This window comes from Halichoeres trimaculatus, unplaced genomic scaffold (assembly GCF_033239565.1).
Source record: "Halichoeres trimaculatus isolate MK-OKI-2021-1 unplaced genomic scaffold, fHalTri1.1 fHalTri1_scaffold_12, whole genome shotgun sequence".
Classification (NCBI taxonomy): domain Eukaryota; kingdom Metazoa; phylum Chordata; class Actinopteri; order Labriformes; family Labridae; genus Halichoeres; species Halichoeres trimaculatus.
Window position 1 is genome coordinate 15,756,143 of NW_027437190.1, and position 13,295 is coordinate 15,769,437.

Here is a 13,295-nt window from a genome sequence, read left to right on the forward strand (position 1 = left end):
TCAGTATAAACTAATGTCACTGACAGCACAGCAGAGGGGTTAAGTGTTGACACTTCAGCATACATGGACAGGAGGCTATAGGAGTGCACCCCCAACCTCCTGATCCTCTGACCCCAAGCTGCAACCATGTGATGATAAAAATATCCATTACCTATATTTTTGTCTGTTTCAAACTAGAAGTTTGTTTACCAGGTTTAGAGCTGAGAGTCATCAGCTTTAAACCTGAAATAGTGTGAGCCTTTAGTTATTTAGATTATTACTATTTTTCAGAAGGAGTCTCTTGTTCTCTTGTTTGAAAAGTTGGCTTCAGGGGGCTCTGTCAAGCAGTTTTAAGCATATGCTCTAAATACAAAGGCTAAAGTCCTCACTCAAGCAGTAGCTGGGCATTTCACGAGTGTCTTCCACCACTCTCTACACCCCACACGTACGGTCTCTCTACAGCCGTCCCATCCAATAAAGGACAAGGTAGAGTGGGCTTGAAACTTTCCTTTTTGATAAAAGCCTTTGGTCATGGCTGACTTGTGCTTGCCTTAAATCAATCAAGTTATACTTCTATGGGCTTAAACCGCCAACAGAAGACACTAAAGTTTCTATCTCTTCATTTCTATCTCTCTCCTTTTCCCCTTTCCCCCATGTAGCATTATTGCATGTTGTACTATATATTTTCCAAAGTTTTTGTAGCAATTGTCTCAGAGTTTTCTATGTATTATTGTTGCCTATCATCATAATATCATAACAGCAACTAAAGTATTTTTTGAATTTAATTGAATTGAATTGAATTGAATTGAATTGAATTGAATTGAATTGAATTTAATTTAATTTAATTTAATTTAATCTAATTTAATTTAATATAATTCAATTTAATTTAATTTAATTTAATTTAATTTAATTTAATTTAATTTAATTTAATTTAATTTAATTTAATGTATTTTTTTAATTAATGTAGAATAATTTTTAATATAAGTTTGTCCACTTCTGCTTCAATTTTTTTTTTTTTTTTGGCCCAGCCGTTTAAGTCTCTGTGGTCTCTTATGTTTGCTGTTTGTCACTTTCACGATCTCCCTCTCTGCCCCTCTCTTTAACCCACTCTCTGGCCTATATTGTTGCAACAGATGGCTGTCAATCAGCGGCTCTTGTGTGTGGCTGGTTCCTTTCTGTTCTAACAGGTCCTTTTTAATACTGGATAAATGTTGGGTCTATGTGGATTATATATCATGGATAACAAATTTGATTGGCTGATTGAAATAAACCATAGGACGGTCAATCAACTTAACAGTTGCATGCCATGTTTATGGATTCATAAAGTTTTTACCCCAAATAATCTCTTTGAAGGTTAAATAATAAGACATATATACACAAGTCTTTTTGGATATTGAAAGTATATTAAACATCTGTTTTTTTGTTTTTTTAGTATCATCAATATTATTACAATATTTTTAATAATATTATTGTTATTGTTATTATTTTGTCTGAAATAAACTTTACTACTACCACTATTACTACTACTACCTTTAACCCCTTGATGTCTGTTGTCACTAATTTGTGACATACCCTATCAGGTCTTGATGCAGCTGAATTGACCTTAGTATCTCATTATGACCTATTGATTCATATTCTACACAAACCAAAGATCGTATCAGATCCACTATGTCACAACATAGTGATGAATGAGGTGATGAATTTCTCATGTCTATATATTTTATATAACATAGGTATAACTATTGTTTATACCATACTCAAATTAACAATTTCCACTTAATTTAACATCTGTAAGAATGTAAAAACACAGGAAATTAATTTATTTTTATCATTGTTAATTAACTCAGGCAGTAAGGGGTTAAGGGGGTTTTGGTAAACTGCCTACATTAACAAGGGGAAGGTATTTCTGTGTCATGAGTTCAGATAGTGTAAACTCCAAAGCTATACACTTTCATTTTTATCAAAGATTGCCCCTGGGCTTTCTATGAATGAATGAATGAATCTGTGACATCATGTGTTTGACTTAAGGTTTCATCACTTTGAGTACACAAAAGTTAAGAGTTGCAGTGAAATGTAACTTGCGTCTTCACTCTAACTGGGAACTCAAATCCAAATGTGCTGCATTTCAAAATACTCTACACAAAGGTTGCTGTCACCTTTAGGTGTAAAATACATTGTGGTTTTCTTTGTCTGTTTACATGTCACAAGTTTGCCATGTTGATGCACTTAGAAAGGAGCAGCTAGCAGTTTTCTCATTGTTTAAACAGAGGTGGGTCACTGATCCATTTTCAGTGGTTGTGGTTTTCAGGTGGTCCTTTCTTCTTAGAACAATGACATGATAACATTGTGGTTATATGTTTATATGAGTGCGTTAGTGTGTTATTGGTATGTAGACACAAGGGGCTCAGTTATAGCTGCTTTATGCTAATACTGACAGGAAAGTGTTGCTCAGGTCACTGGACAGTCTGATGTCATCTATTCCTCTAAAAAACAGCATCATAGCATCACCTAAATGTCACTTGGTGCCCTTTGGGTTGGACACAGACAGGGCTTCACCTACCAGTAATACCAAGACTGTGAGCCCCCCTCATCACACTCCTCAGCACCTGCTAGCCCCCTTCAGTCAGTTAAACCATCAGCATGCAGCCCCCTTCTCCTGCATCTATGCTGACTCACTGAGGTGTCGAACTGTACAGGCCCATGCAGATCTGACATTAGCATGACCTTTAGCACCCACTCTTCTCATAGTTTACCATGTATGCATGTGTCATGCAACCAAACCTTTGATCTATCTTCAAAAACGTTTTAATCTCTGCACATTCAAGGGTTCCATATTGTTGTTTTGCTGAATGAATCAAAGTGTTACTGAACTAAACGAAGGCACACTCAGAATGTGGTGTGATAAAGAGTCTGGGTTAATGTGAGTCGTCCTACGTTACCACAGTGGCTGAGTGTAAGCAGTCAGCTTCAGTGGAACTGCGAACAAAATGAGTGGTGAGCACAGGAGGCATCAATGACAAGTGTCACTGTACAGCCACAGAGCCTTTTCACGGTAATCGCAGTGAGAAGGCCTACCCGTCAGTGTTGTGGTTTAGAAGAAGTGAACTTTGGGGCCGGGGCTTGACACTTCTTTGTAATTTGTGGGTAAAGGAAGTATGGGGCCCGCCTACACTTCTGACTGTCAGGTGAACAAGTGCTTGGGAACAGTTTCAAGTAGTCAATCAGTCGTTTTCTCCACAGATCAACTGATATTTATACAAGACCACAAATTAATGTCTGATTTCAGCTAAGTATAACCAGTGGAATGACGCAAAAGACAGTATGGAAATTAACTCCCTCATCACATCATCAGTTAGCCTTAACTTATTACACCACATAAAGTTCAGGGTAGTTACTTACAATGGCTTGAATATTAATTAAACTTATTTAAAGTTCTGTGCTGGATGTTTTTTCAGTACAAAAGCAAACAAGACCGTCAGCTAGAAGAGGGCCTTTTTCAAAATGTCATTTTTAAAGCCTAAATCTGCTGCAAGAGGGTAGATGTCAGATAAGGTTGGATAAGATACTGCAGAAATGAGCTTTCTGACTGTACATTAGGAATAGATGCACTGCTTTATCCACTAGAGACGTCTCAAATGATACAAACCTAATCATAGGAACTTGAATCGTCCAACCCTTTATGTCTTTAATCTTGTTCATCATCGTGTAGAAGCTTCAGGTTCTCGCGACTGTATTAACACATGAACAAAAATGAGTTTCTTATTAGTAAAACATGATCAGGTCTTAAAATAATACATTATATGCACTGTTGTAAACTTATTGGCCATTTAGTGGCTCAAAAATGTTGAATTTTTAAAGTCAAAGTTCAGTTTCTTTTTCCAAAGAAATTACTGAGGAGACACAGGAGGTGAGAAAGAGGATTTTCCAGTGTGGTTGAGGTGATTTGAATGTGGCTTTTTCACCATGAGGCTCAGTTTGCATCATGGATAATCTGTGTCTCCTGCATGCAGCTTCAAAGAAATTAAACAATGACAGAAGTTTCCTGATCAAACTTATATGGTGTCAGTTTGCTTAGGCCAGGCAAACACTGGAAAACTTTTAGACCTTGACCCATTTCAAAATTGGAGGAGACCACACACATTCAGCCATGAGCTGGTCTTCTTTCTCATTTGTATGGTAATGTTTGTGTTGGCTGCCATGTCCGATGCTGTAACTGGTTGATGATATACTCCTCTGATTGGTTGTTGTTGGTATTTCAGTGGAGGCAGTCTGACCCAGAAACTTAAATGATTCCAGATCAGGGAGGCTCAAGCACAATGGAGAGAGGTAAAATAATCTGTTTACATCATTAACTTGAGTGATATGTGAGCAAACAATCGCTAACAATGACCCCAGATCGGGTCACACTCCCCTGACCACTGTGGGGGCCAGCTTAGATGTGAAGCATGTGGAGCTGGGATTCAATGAGCACAGACACTTCATGTAATGGGTCATTCATTTTATTACACTATTTATTAGCTTGTCCAGTTCTAATTTCTCAGATTTACAGTTACACAACAGAGAACTTTATTTTTTCCAAATTGGCATCTGTCTGTGTATTTGTGGAGCATGTCTTTGGTTAAAGATCTGAATGAAAATGAAGAACAGCTCTCTCTTAATGATGCTATCAACATTTCAAGGATCAATGCAGTGTAATTGAAATCAGACAGACGCAATAAATAGCTAACATTTATCAACCTGCACACAAATTGAGTCGTTTGGTTCTACTTGTGCTTTGTGCCACCCCTTGTCAATTAGGAAGAGGCCGAATGTCTGTCTCTATGTCACATTTCTAAATGTTATAAATGTGTCACTGTTTCCTAATACAAGCCTCTAGATTTACATTACAGGTGAAAAGCATGACCCTTGATCCAACTGATTATTACATTTAAATAAAAAATACAGAATAATTACATCCAAAACACAGCATTGTAAAAGGCAATAATGCAGCAATTAAAATCTCAATAACATTGTTTATATTTCATCGGGGAAATAAGGGGACAGACCAACAAAGAAGTCTAGAATTTGACAGAGGACGTACGTACAAATGTGATTTGAGTAACTACAGTATACACCTTTCTACGTCTGCTAAATGCTGGTAGGACCTTCAGTGGTTTGGGAAACACAGGCAAGCTTATTCTCATCTATGGTTTCAGTAGTTTCATTACAAGATCAACTGACTTAAACTGTGAACATACAACGTTTTCATTCACTAACGTAGCTGTACAAATTATACAAGGGCTTCTGGCTTCTCCTCGCCCGTCATAACACAACCACAGCCTGCAACTCACCTGCCTTACCACAGAAACAGAGGACTGATGCTAAATCAGAACTCTGAGAGCAAAAGTTGTTTTTCTCTTTTTGCTTCATTACAAAGCAAACTTTACAAGAAAGAAAAAAAACAACTAATGAATAAATGACTTTTCCTCCAAAATGGGCAGATATAGGCTTTTAAAGCAAACGCCTGTCGGTTCTAAATGGTGGAAAATGAGTTGATTTTGGTTTGGATTATCTTAAATAGAGCACACAGCTAAAGACTGATGAAAAGAAAAACAACATCCCACAGTAAAACCCTCTTCAGTGGATATGGTCTGACAGAATTGAGAGGCTAACAGAAATCAACTCAGACATTAAGAAGTTAACAATCAGCTAGAAAAAAGGGACAGTCCCTTTTCCACTTACCTATACAGGGTACTATGTTGATCATAAACATGACAACCTACAATGAGTCATTCAGTGAAAAGCTTGGAACTTAAATATCGCATCTTTAGAGTACTGACATTCAATGTTAAGCCCAAATATGTCAAAGTGGCAGATTTTAAGACTTACAGCATGTCTTACTATTATCACGCCTGAGTGTGGTCTGTTTTTAAGACTTGATACACACACTGACACTTCACATGACTATAGCTGTGTTCTCTTTACACTCCACACACCCAAGTTTCAGGTTCCTCTGCTCTGACACACACACCTGCCAATTGTGAAAACTGCTACAGGGAGTGATGAGAAGGGCATCAGGCATGTCGTCTGTCTGCTGTCTAGATGTGTCCGACTTCACTACTCACTCTACTCACGGGGGTTGATGCGTTTACTGAAAAGAGGATGGGATCTCAACGTCTACCTTAAATACATTCAGAAAGAAGTAACTGTGTCATTGTCTTGTGCTGGTTTTAACAACAGTCCGTTTTCAATCAGCCATGTTAGGAAAATGTTTCTCCTTCTCGTTACAGCACAATGTACTATTTTTATGTATTATTCCGTTACACCGATGCAAATTAATCATAGAAATGTCTACATCTAGTAGTATGTATTTCTTACGTTATTTACAGTGTCCATTTCTGAACGGTGACGTTTCTGACTTCTCAAAAGCAATGACGAGAACAACACAAATAAATACAGCAGCATCATACACCAAGTTGTCATGCTTTCATTAAAATAACAGACTTCTGATTTTTCTGTTTTACAGTTTTTTAGGTGCCAGTACAAAGAAAACAAACTCATTCACTGACTTTATAAGCTCAATATTTGGTATATTTCACTGATTAATTCATAGTCTACTCAGGGTAAAAGTAAAAACATGTTTGTAGCATCAGAACACAGCGCTTTGATGTGTCTAACGTGGTCTTTTTTGAGTCTGTGTTTTTAAGTGAAGCCTCACAAATTCACATGCTCACTTAATCTTATCAGTAAAAGAGGTGCTGTGAAATGTTACAGTAGCTCACATTAGCTTGTTGTTTGCCCTCCCTGACTTGGTTTTATTTGCGATTTACACAATAATTTAACTAGGCTGTCACTCACACTCATCTACACAGATACAGTATATCTAACTGTGGTACGGTTCAAACAAAGAAACTACTACTGAAAAATAAATACTCTAAAGCGTTATGCACCGTTCAGCTTCAGTTTCGAGTGAGGGGCAACAGGTCAAGTCATGCCACTGGGATGGTTTTCAGGGTAAATGAAGCACTGCAGCATCGCTCATGCAAAGAACAATGCTGAGACTGTAACCCAGAGGAGTAATAGATTACGTATGTGTGATGTGAGTGTGTATCTTATCACATTATTCACATTCTGGTAATGATGATAGGTTGCTGTTGGTCATTTACAATGGGGTTTGGGACGTACCCTCGACTTACTCAGTTACTTCATGTTTGTAACACATCATTAAACTGTCATTGGGAGTGTAGCTGGGACACTGTCAGGAAGGAGACGTGTGGTGGGGACAAAACAAGTGGTCAGGCATGACTTGTTGGCAGCCCCAATACCTCAGTTCATCTGTTCAAAGAATTTGTAGGTGGGGTTTTCGTAGCCGTGGTTCTGCATTTTATTGAGCTGTCGCTCCTCAGGTGTCAGCATGGGGTCGACCTGCTGCGAGAAAAACAGAGGCGTAGATTATTATCCGCTAAAAGGCAACAAGTGTTTTGTCACTGATTGTTGTTTTCAATAAGCCTGTGAGCCAGACGACATTTAAAAATGTCCTCTTGAGACTAAAAAGAATGAAATTTAATCATTATTATTTCGGTCTTTATTTATGGCCTTGTGATTTTGTTCTTTCCAAACCTGATAAAAAAACTTTATTTCTTTGCTTTCTGGTCCAGGCTGGCTATAGCATCATGTTTACTGCCCACATGTACGAGCAAATATGGCAAAACTATAACTTGATTACAAGGTATCCTGCCAGGGGTTATCACAGAACACAGGTTCTAAGGCACAGAACTTTTCACCAAGTAAATGTTAGCTACTGGTTAGCCTACAGCAGAATTTTTTTTTTTTAAATAACTTTGTTCTTTGTTGGTTTAGACCAAGGGTCAGCAACCTTTACCATCGTAAGAGCCATTTTGCCTCAGCTCACCTGGATTAAACTCATTCAGGAGCCACAAAATCTACTTTATCTTCACAATAAAAACAAAATGTGTATAAAATTCTACACAAAGTAAAAATCTAGTGAATAATTATCTAGACAAATATTTTTTGTGTTTGTAAAATTGAACATGTGGTGTTTAATTCTATTCTTAATACATTTGCAGATATGTAATTTTTTTCAAAGAAATTTTATTTTTTTAAAAAAATTGCAAAAATTATAAAGTTTTAAAAATTAAGAAATTTGAAAAACTTGCAAAAAAAATATTATTATTATTATTATTATTTCAAATGCAAAGGTTAGAAAATGGAATTTAAATATTTGCAAAATTTTACAAAAATTAAATAAAAAAACAATGAAATTAAAAAAAAAAAAAACTTTAAAAAATTGTTTTTTTTTCCTAGCTTGAAAAAAGTCAAAAATTGAAATTTAAAAACTTTGCAAAAATTCTGAAGTATTTAAAAAAAATAACAATAAATGCAGTGCTTTCTACATCTTAAAAAGGATCTGCAGCCCTTTCTTTTTTTGGAGTACACAGGGTCCAAAGGCTCTTTGAGTGTTAAAGGTTGCCAACCCCTGGTTTCGACTGTGTGGCTCTGAGCAGTGAAGTAAAAATAATGGGGTTTTCAGCTCTGACCACAATCAGCTTTAATAAAAAGCTGATCTGGAGTCGTACCTCTACGATGCCATGACTGATAGTGCCGTATGGCTTCCTGCGCACCAGCAGCAGACTGATCACCATCACCATGGCAATCGCCACAGCCACCACCAGCAGCCCCACCATGGCGCCACGGTTAAATGTCTCCAGGGCATCAGGTTGCTACAGAAAACAAGAAAGCATTGAGCACATGGAAAAGAAAAAGGTTTATTTCTAGAAAGATAAAAAAAAATGGACTTTTCTCAGCATAAGAGCACAACGATGGCTAAATTCAGCCTCACCAGTTCATCTCTCTCGATCTCAGGAGGCTTGTTGACTACCTGCTTGAGCTCCACAGAGGTGTTGATCTAAGCAGAGAGGAGGGACTGATCATTAAAAAGAAAATGTTTGTATAACAAGTATATATTTTAAAGCCTTGAACCATTGTACCTTTTCCTCATATTCATAGGTAGGGCCCCTCTCAGACGTGGTGTAATCGTACTCATCAACTGTAGGCACTGAGAAGGACAAATGGAATATACAGCATTTAGTTGAGCTGAAAAGCAATAAAATAAATAGTGTATCCTTCGTAATCAGGGATGACTCAAGGTAACAGCTCACCTTTCTTGTTAGACTGCAGGTCTGTAGAGGAGAAATGAGAGGAAGAAGGCATTTTAATTAAAACATCCACTCACACAGCTTTTAAACCAGGATGTAGAGCTACAGATGTTAGATCTTCAGGTGTGTGGATAAAGCTTATGAAGAGACTCACCCACGCGGGGAGGATAAGGCCTGTTCTGGAAGGCCCTCTCTTCTTCCTCTTCATCATCCTTCTCCTCCTCACTCTCAGCCGGCAGGAGCTCCTCTGTGGTGCGGGTCTCAGAGAAGGAGGTGGTCATGAGCTCACTGATGTCTCCTCTTTCTGCCTTGACCAGTTCCTCTGTAGGTGACGGGTGAAGAAAAAACAAAGCAGGAAAAACATCAGTCTTTGAATGGACTCATTAAGCTGAATTCAAAACAAGTGATGGTTACAGAGGTGGAGCTTACGGATATCATCGCGCAGCTCCTCATACAAAGTAGGATCCTTGTAGAGCAGTGCCAAGCTCTGGTTCATCCTCTCCTCAATTACATGGAGATGAGTGTACACCTGCAAAAAATATATAAGTAAGAAACATCCAGATATTTATCAGAAAGAGATAACAGTGTTGAAAGAATAGACGTCTAAATTTAACAGGTCTTTAGATCAGAGAAGAAAACATGTTTTATTGAGTTGTATGTCTGAAGCTGGCTTTGAAGTCAAGCTTTGATCAAAGTTTAATGAAAAGGAGACATGCAGCTAGTTCACGTCTGAGAGTTCACTATTTATTCACTCGTCTGTGTCACGTACTGTCTTCAGTACAAAATGTCCTGTATATTCACAGTGGACAGAGAGGAGACTCACATCTCTGCAACACAGGTGTGTGCAGGAGAATGAGTCAGAAGCCTCACACACACACACACACACACACAAGCACACACACACACACACACACACACACACACACACACACACACACACACACACACACACACACACACACCTGGAATTTCATCTGCTCAGCCTTCTGGGGGTCGACAGCCACAATATGCTGGTAGTGCCTGAGTGTGTGTCTGCGGTCCTTCTGCTCTGCGGCCATGTAGCGCTTCAGAGCCTGCAGCACACGCTCCGGCTGCAGGACACAAACCAGACAGTGAGATACTCTCTAAACAATACACTTCATATTAGAAAGGAGTCTCAAAAACAAATGTTATTTTTCCAAGGTGGAACTTTTCATTTGGTTTGATTTCCCTCCTCTCTCCTCGTGTCTGACTGACCTGAGGAGGATCAGACTGTACAGCAGTCAGGTAGTTCTCCAGGGCCAGGCGACGGTTGTTGTTGAGTATAGCCTCCACTCTCGCAAGATGAGTCTCCACCAGCCGCTGCCTCTCTCCAGCTACCTGTTCCTCCAGAGTTTGCAGCACAGACTGGAAGTGCTAAACGAGGAGACAGCAGTCAGTCTGGTGAGACATTACCTTTGTAGATTTTTTTTAAACTACTGAATAAAAGCAACAGAGGATTTTTACTAACCTCATTCAGGGCCTGTCGCTCTGACTTTGGCAGGTTCTTTGATTGATTGTCTGCTTCTGCCCACTCCTTCATGATCTGAAGGGTTAGAGGAACATTACTAAAAGCATCCCTTTCACCAACATAGTATTAAATTGAGCACAGCGGTGCTGTACGTTTGTACTTTCTATAAGTTGACGGTGTTGAAAGTTCACAAGGCAAAACAGTGCAACCTTCCTTTTCTGAAGTGAGAACTGAAATATCATGAGCCTCCAGTTAAACTCTTCTAAAAGAACCAAAATTGAAACTTCAAGAGCTAAAGGTTGATCATTCTCCTCAGCGTTTTAACAGGATAAGACATGTCAACAACTATGAGAAATGGTGAGTAAAAGAGGAAGAAACACCACGATGCAGACACTGGTGCAGACCTGTTTTGAATGTCAATCGATGGAAGAAAAACACACTCATCATAATCGTGCATCTGCAAAGACTTGGTGCCAACAAGAACTGCAGAGCCAGACGGCTCGAACATGATGAAAACATCTCATTTTTGATATGTGATACCACAGCCGAAAGTTACAGTTCTCAAAGTTGTGCAACAACCATGTTAAGGCAGACGCTCACACGCTAACTTGATCAGATATGTAGTGATAAATAAACCCTTAACTTCCACTATGAAGGAAACCCTGCCTCCACATCCGCAGTAAAGTGAACGTCAGGTTCACTGATAACACTTTCACTCCTGTTGTACAGCATTGATCTGCTCGCCTGCGTGCAGGTAAAACATGCACAGGGCGGTGAACCTGTCTGTCTGGGAATTAGATTTGGGAGCGTATCCCACATTAATGAATCAGCTGTCTAAAGTCCGACACACCTGCCAAAAAAACTATTAGCCTGTTCATTGCCCCATGAAAGTCACCTCATTGATTCGCTTCATCCTGCGCTCCTCCAGGTCTGTTTTGGCACGCAGGAAGTTGGCGTGCTCAGTGTCGTCCACTGGCTTTTCAAAATAAACATCAACACCATCTGTGGGCCGAGGTGTAGTCACTAGAGGGGGAAGACAGAAAACAGATGTTGTAACTGTCGGTCAGACTGCAAGAGCCAAAGACCGTTTAATCTCTTGTCAGACGGAGGAGGAAATAAGTACGTGGACATAGAAAAACACAGATAATCTCTAAAATGTATTAATATACATTATAATATTAAACATTTAACTCATCCAAAGATAAGACACAGAAGATTATCCAAACGATTTAACGATTCTGTTCTTCTGGGTGATATCATCTCTGAAGAGTTGGTTCACTTTATATCTATCAAAATAATAACATGCTTAATGTTATTATTATAAAAAAATAATATAAAGAGTTATCATGGAGCTTTTTTGCCTTCATTCAATAACAAAGCTGAGTGACAGGTAATGTGGGGAGTAGGGACGTAGGGATAACATGCAGTAAAGGATCACTTCAGGATGACCGGTACATTCATTAATGTTGTATTTAATAAACATTTAACACTGATTAGTGATAAAAAATATAAACATCACATGTAAAAATGTGAAAAGATTAGTCCATGAATCATCAGATCAGTGAGTTTTACAAATGTGCTTTGAGACTTGCTTGGGACAAGTTCAGAAAACGCTTTAACTGGGAGTGTGTAGCAGCCTGGTTGGACTGGAGATCTAAACCAAGGGCATACACATTTGTTTCACATGTTTTTGTAAAAATTAAAGCTACAATCTTTATAAAATGGCCGGCCTTGTTTAATTAATGGGTCATACAAAACATTGAAAAATCAAAATGACTTAGAGCCAATAGTGTTTCCTCTTCCCATGAACTTTTTTTTTGTCACATTAACGCCTTAAACTCTTAACATTGTCTTATTTTCTACTTGTGTTATCTATGTGTTAAAGTTCCCTAATAATAATAAATTTTACATTAAAAAGGAAGAATTGATTAAAAAAAGCAACATTCTATGTTACCACGATGATAAATTTAACTGTTTCCAAAAAGAAAAAATATGTTGATCAACTTTTTTCCATTAGCTTCAACACTGCTCTAAACCTCACTGAGGGCTGGGGTTTGTTTGTACTCGTATGTTTGAACAACTGAGTCAAATCTGAGAGCTACCTCAGGTATGGAGGGAGAGTTTCGATGTGCACTGCTAAACAGAGCCATCCTCTGGCTGAAACAGTGCAGACACACGTACAGTTAATCTCTATCAAGACTGAGAGAGTAGGAGTGACTCTGCCCGTAGTTGTTAGTCATCTGACTGCTTCGTTAACCACTGTGTCTTCACCTTGAGTGCAGTATTCACAGACAGAATGAGGCACACTCACAGGTGTCGCCCTTCATCAGAGGAGCGGAGGTGGTAGGTTTGTGGCTTTTCTCGTAGTAGAAGGAGTCCAGATAGTCTGATGTCTGGTACGGACCTGAGTCAATGGGGTATTCGTACTCCTCTGGATCTTTCACAGCGATCGCTTCCTCTTCCTCCTCTTCTTCCACCTCTTCCTCATCAACTTCCTCCTCTTCATCATCTTCCTCCTCTTCCTCCATCACTTCATCATCTTCCTCTTCCATATCAGCTTCGTCCACATCTGTGTCGGGGGAAGGGCTCGGAGTGGGGGGTGTCACTTTGGTGCTGGGAAAAAACAAAACAAGTGGAACAGTCTGAAAACGTCAAACAGTCTCTCACCCTCA

At 38.9% G+C, this 13,295-nt stretch overlaps 1 protein-coding gene across 3 annotated transcripts in view; it reads right to left on the reverse strand.

Moving 5' to 3' along the window:
- Positions 1–4,469: 4,469 nt before the first annotated feature.
- aplp1 (amyloid beta (A4) precursor-like protein 1) overlaps positions 4,470–13,295 on the reverse strand; it is a 42,278-nt gene continuing 33,452 nt past the window's right edge. Inside the window, exons 6-17 of one of the 3 annotated variants that reach the window (XM_074682979.1) lie at positions 13,028–13,236; positions 11,519–11,646; positions 10,624–10,698; positions 10,371–10,529; positions 10,097–10,225; positions 9,564–9,663; positions 9,289–9,456; positions 9,138–9,158; positions 8,967–9,034; positions 8,819–8,884; positions 8,556–8,699; positions 4,470–7,386 (exon numbers count right to left, since the gene is read on the reverse strand). In XM_074682979.1, coding sequence (XP_074539080.1) covers positions 7,285–7,386; positions 8,556–8,699; positions 8,819–8,884; positions 8,967–9,034; positions 9,138–9,158; positions 9,289–9,456; positions 9,564–9,663; positions 10,097–10,225; positions 10,371–10,529; positions 10,624–10,698; positions 11,519–11,646; positions 13,028–13,236 — 1,369 coding nt within the window. In that variant the 3' untranslated portion in view covers positions 4,470–7,284. Of the gene's footprint in view, positions 7,387–8,555; positions 8,700–8,818; positions 8,885–8,966; positions 9,035–9,137; positions 9,159–9,288; positions 9,457–9,563; positions 9,664–10,096; positions 10,226–10,370; positions 10,530–10,623; positions 10,699–11,518; positions 11,647–12,934; positions 13,237–13,295 lie in introns of all 3 variants that reach the window. The other 2 variants (XM_074682977.1, XM_074682978.1) reach the window with 2 other exon arrangements.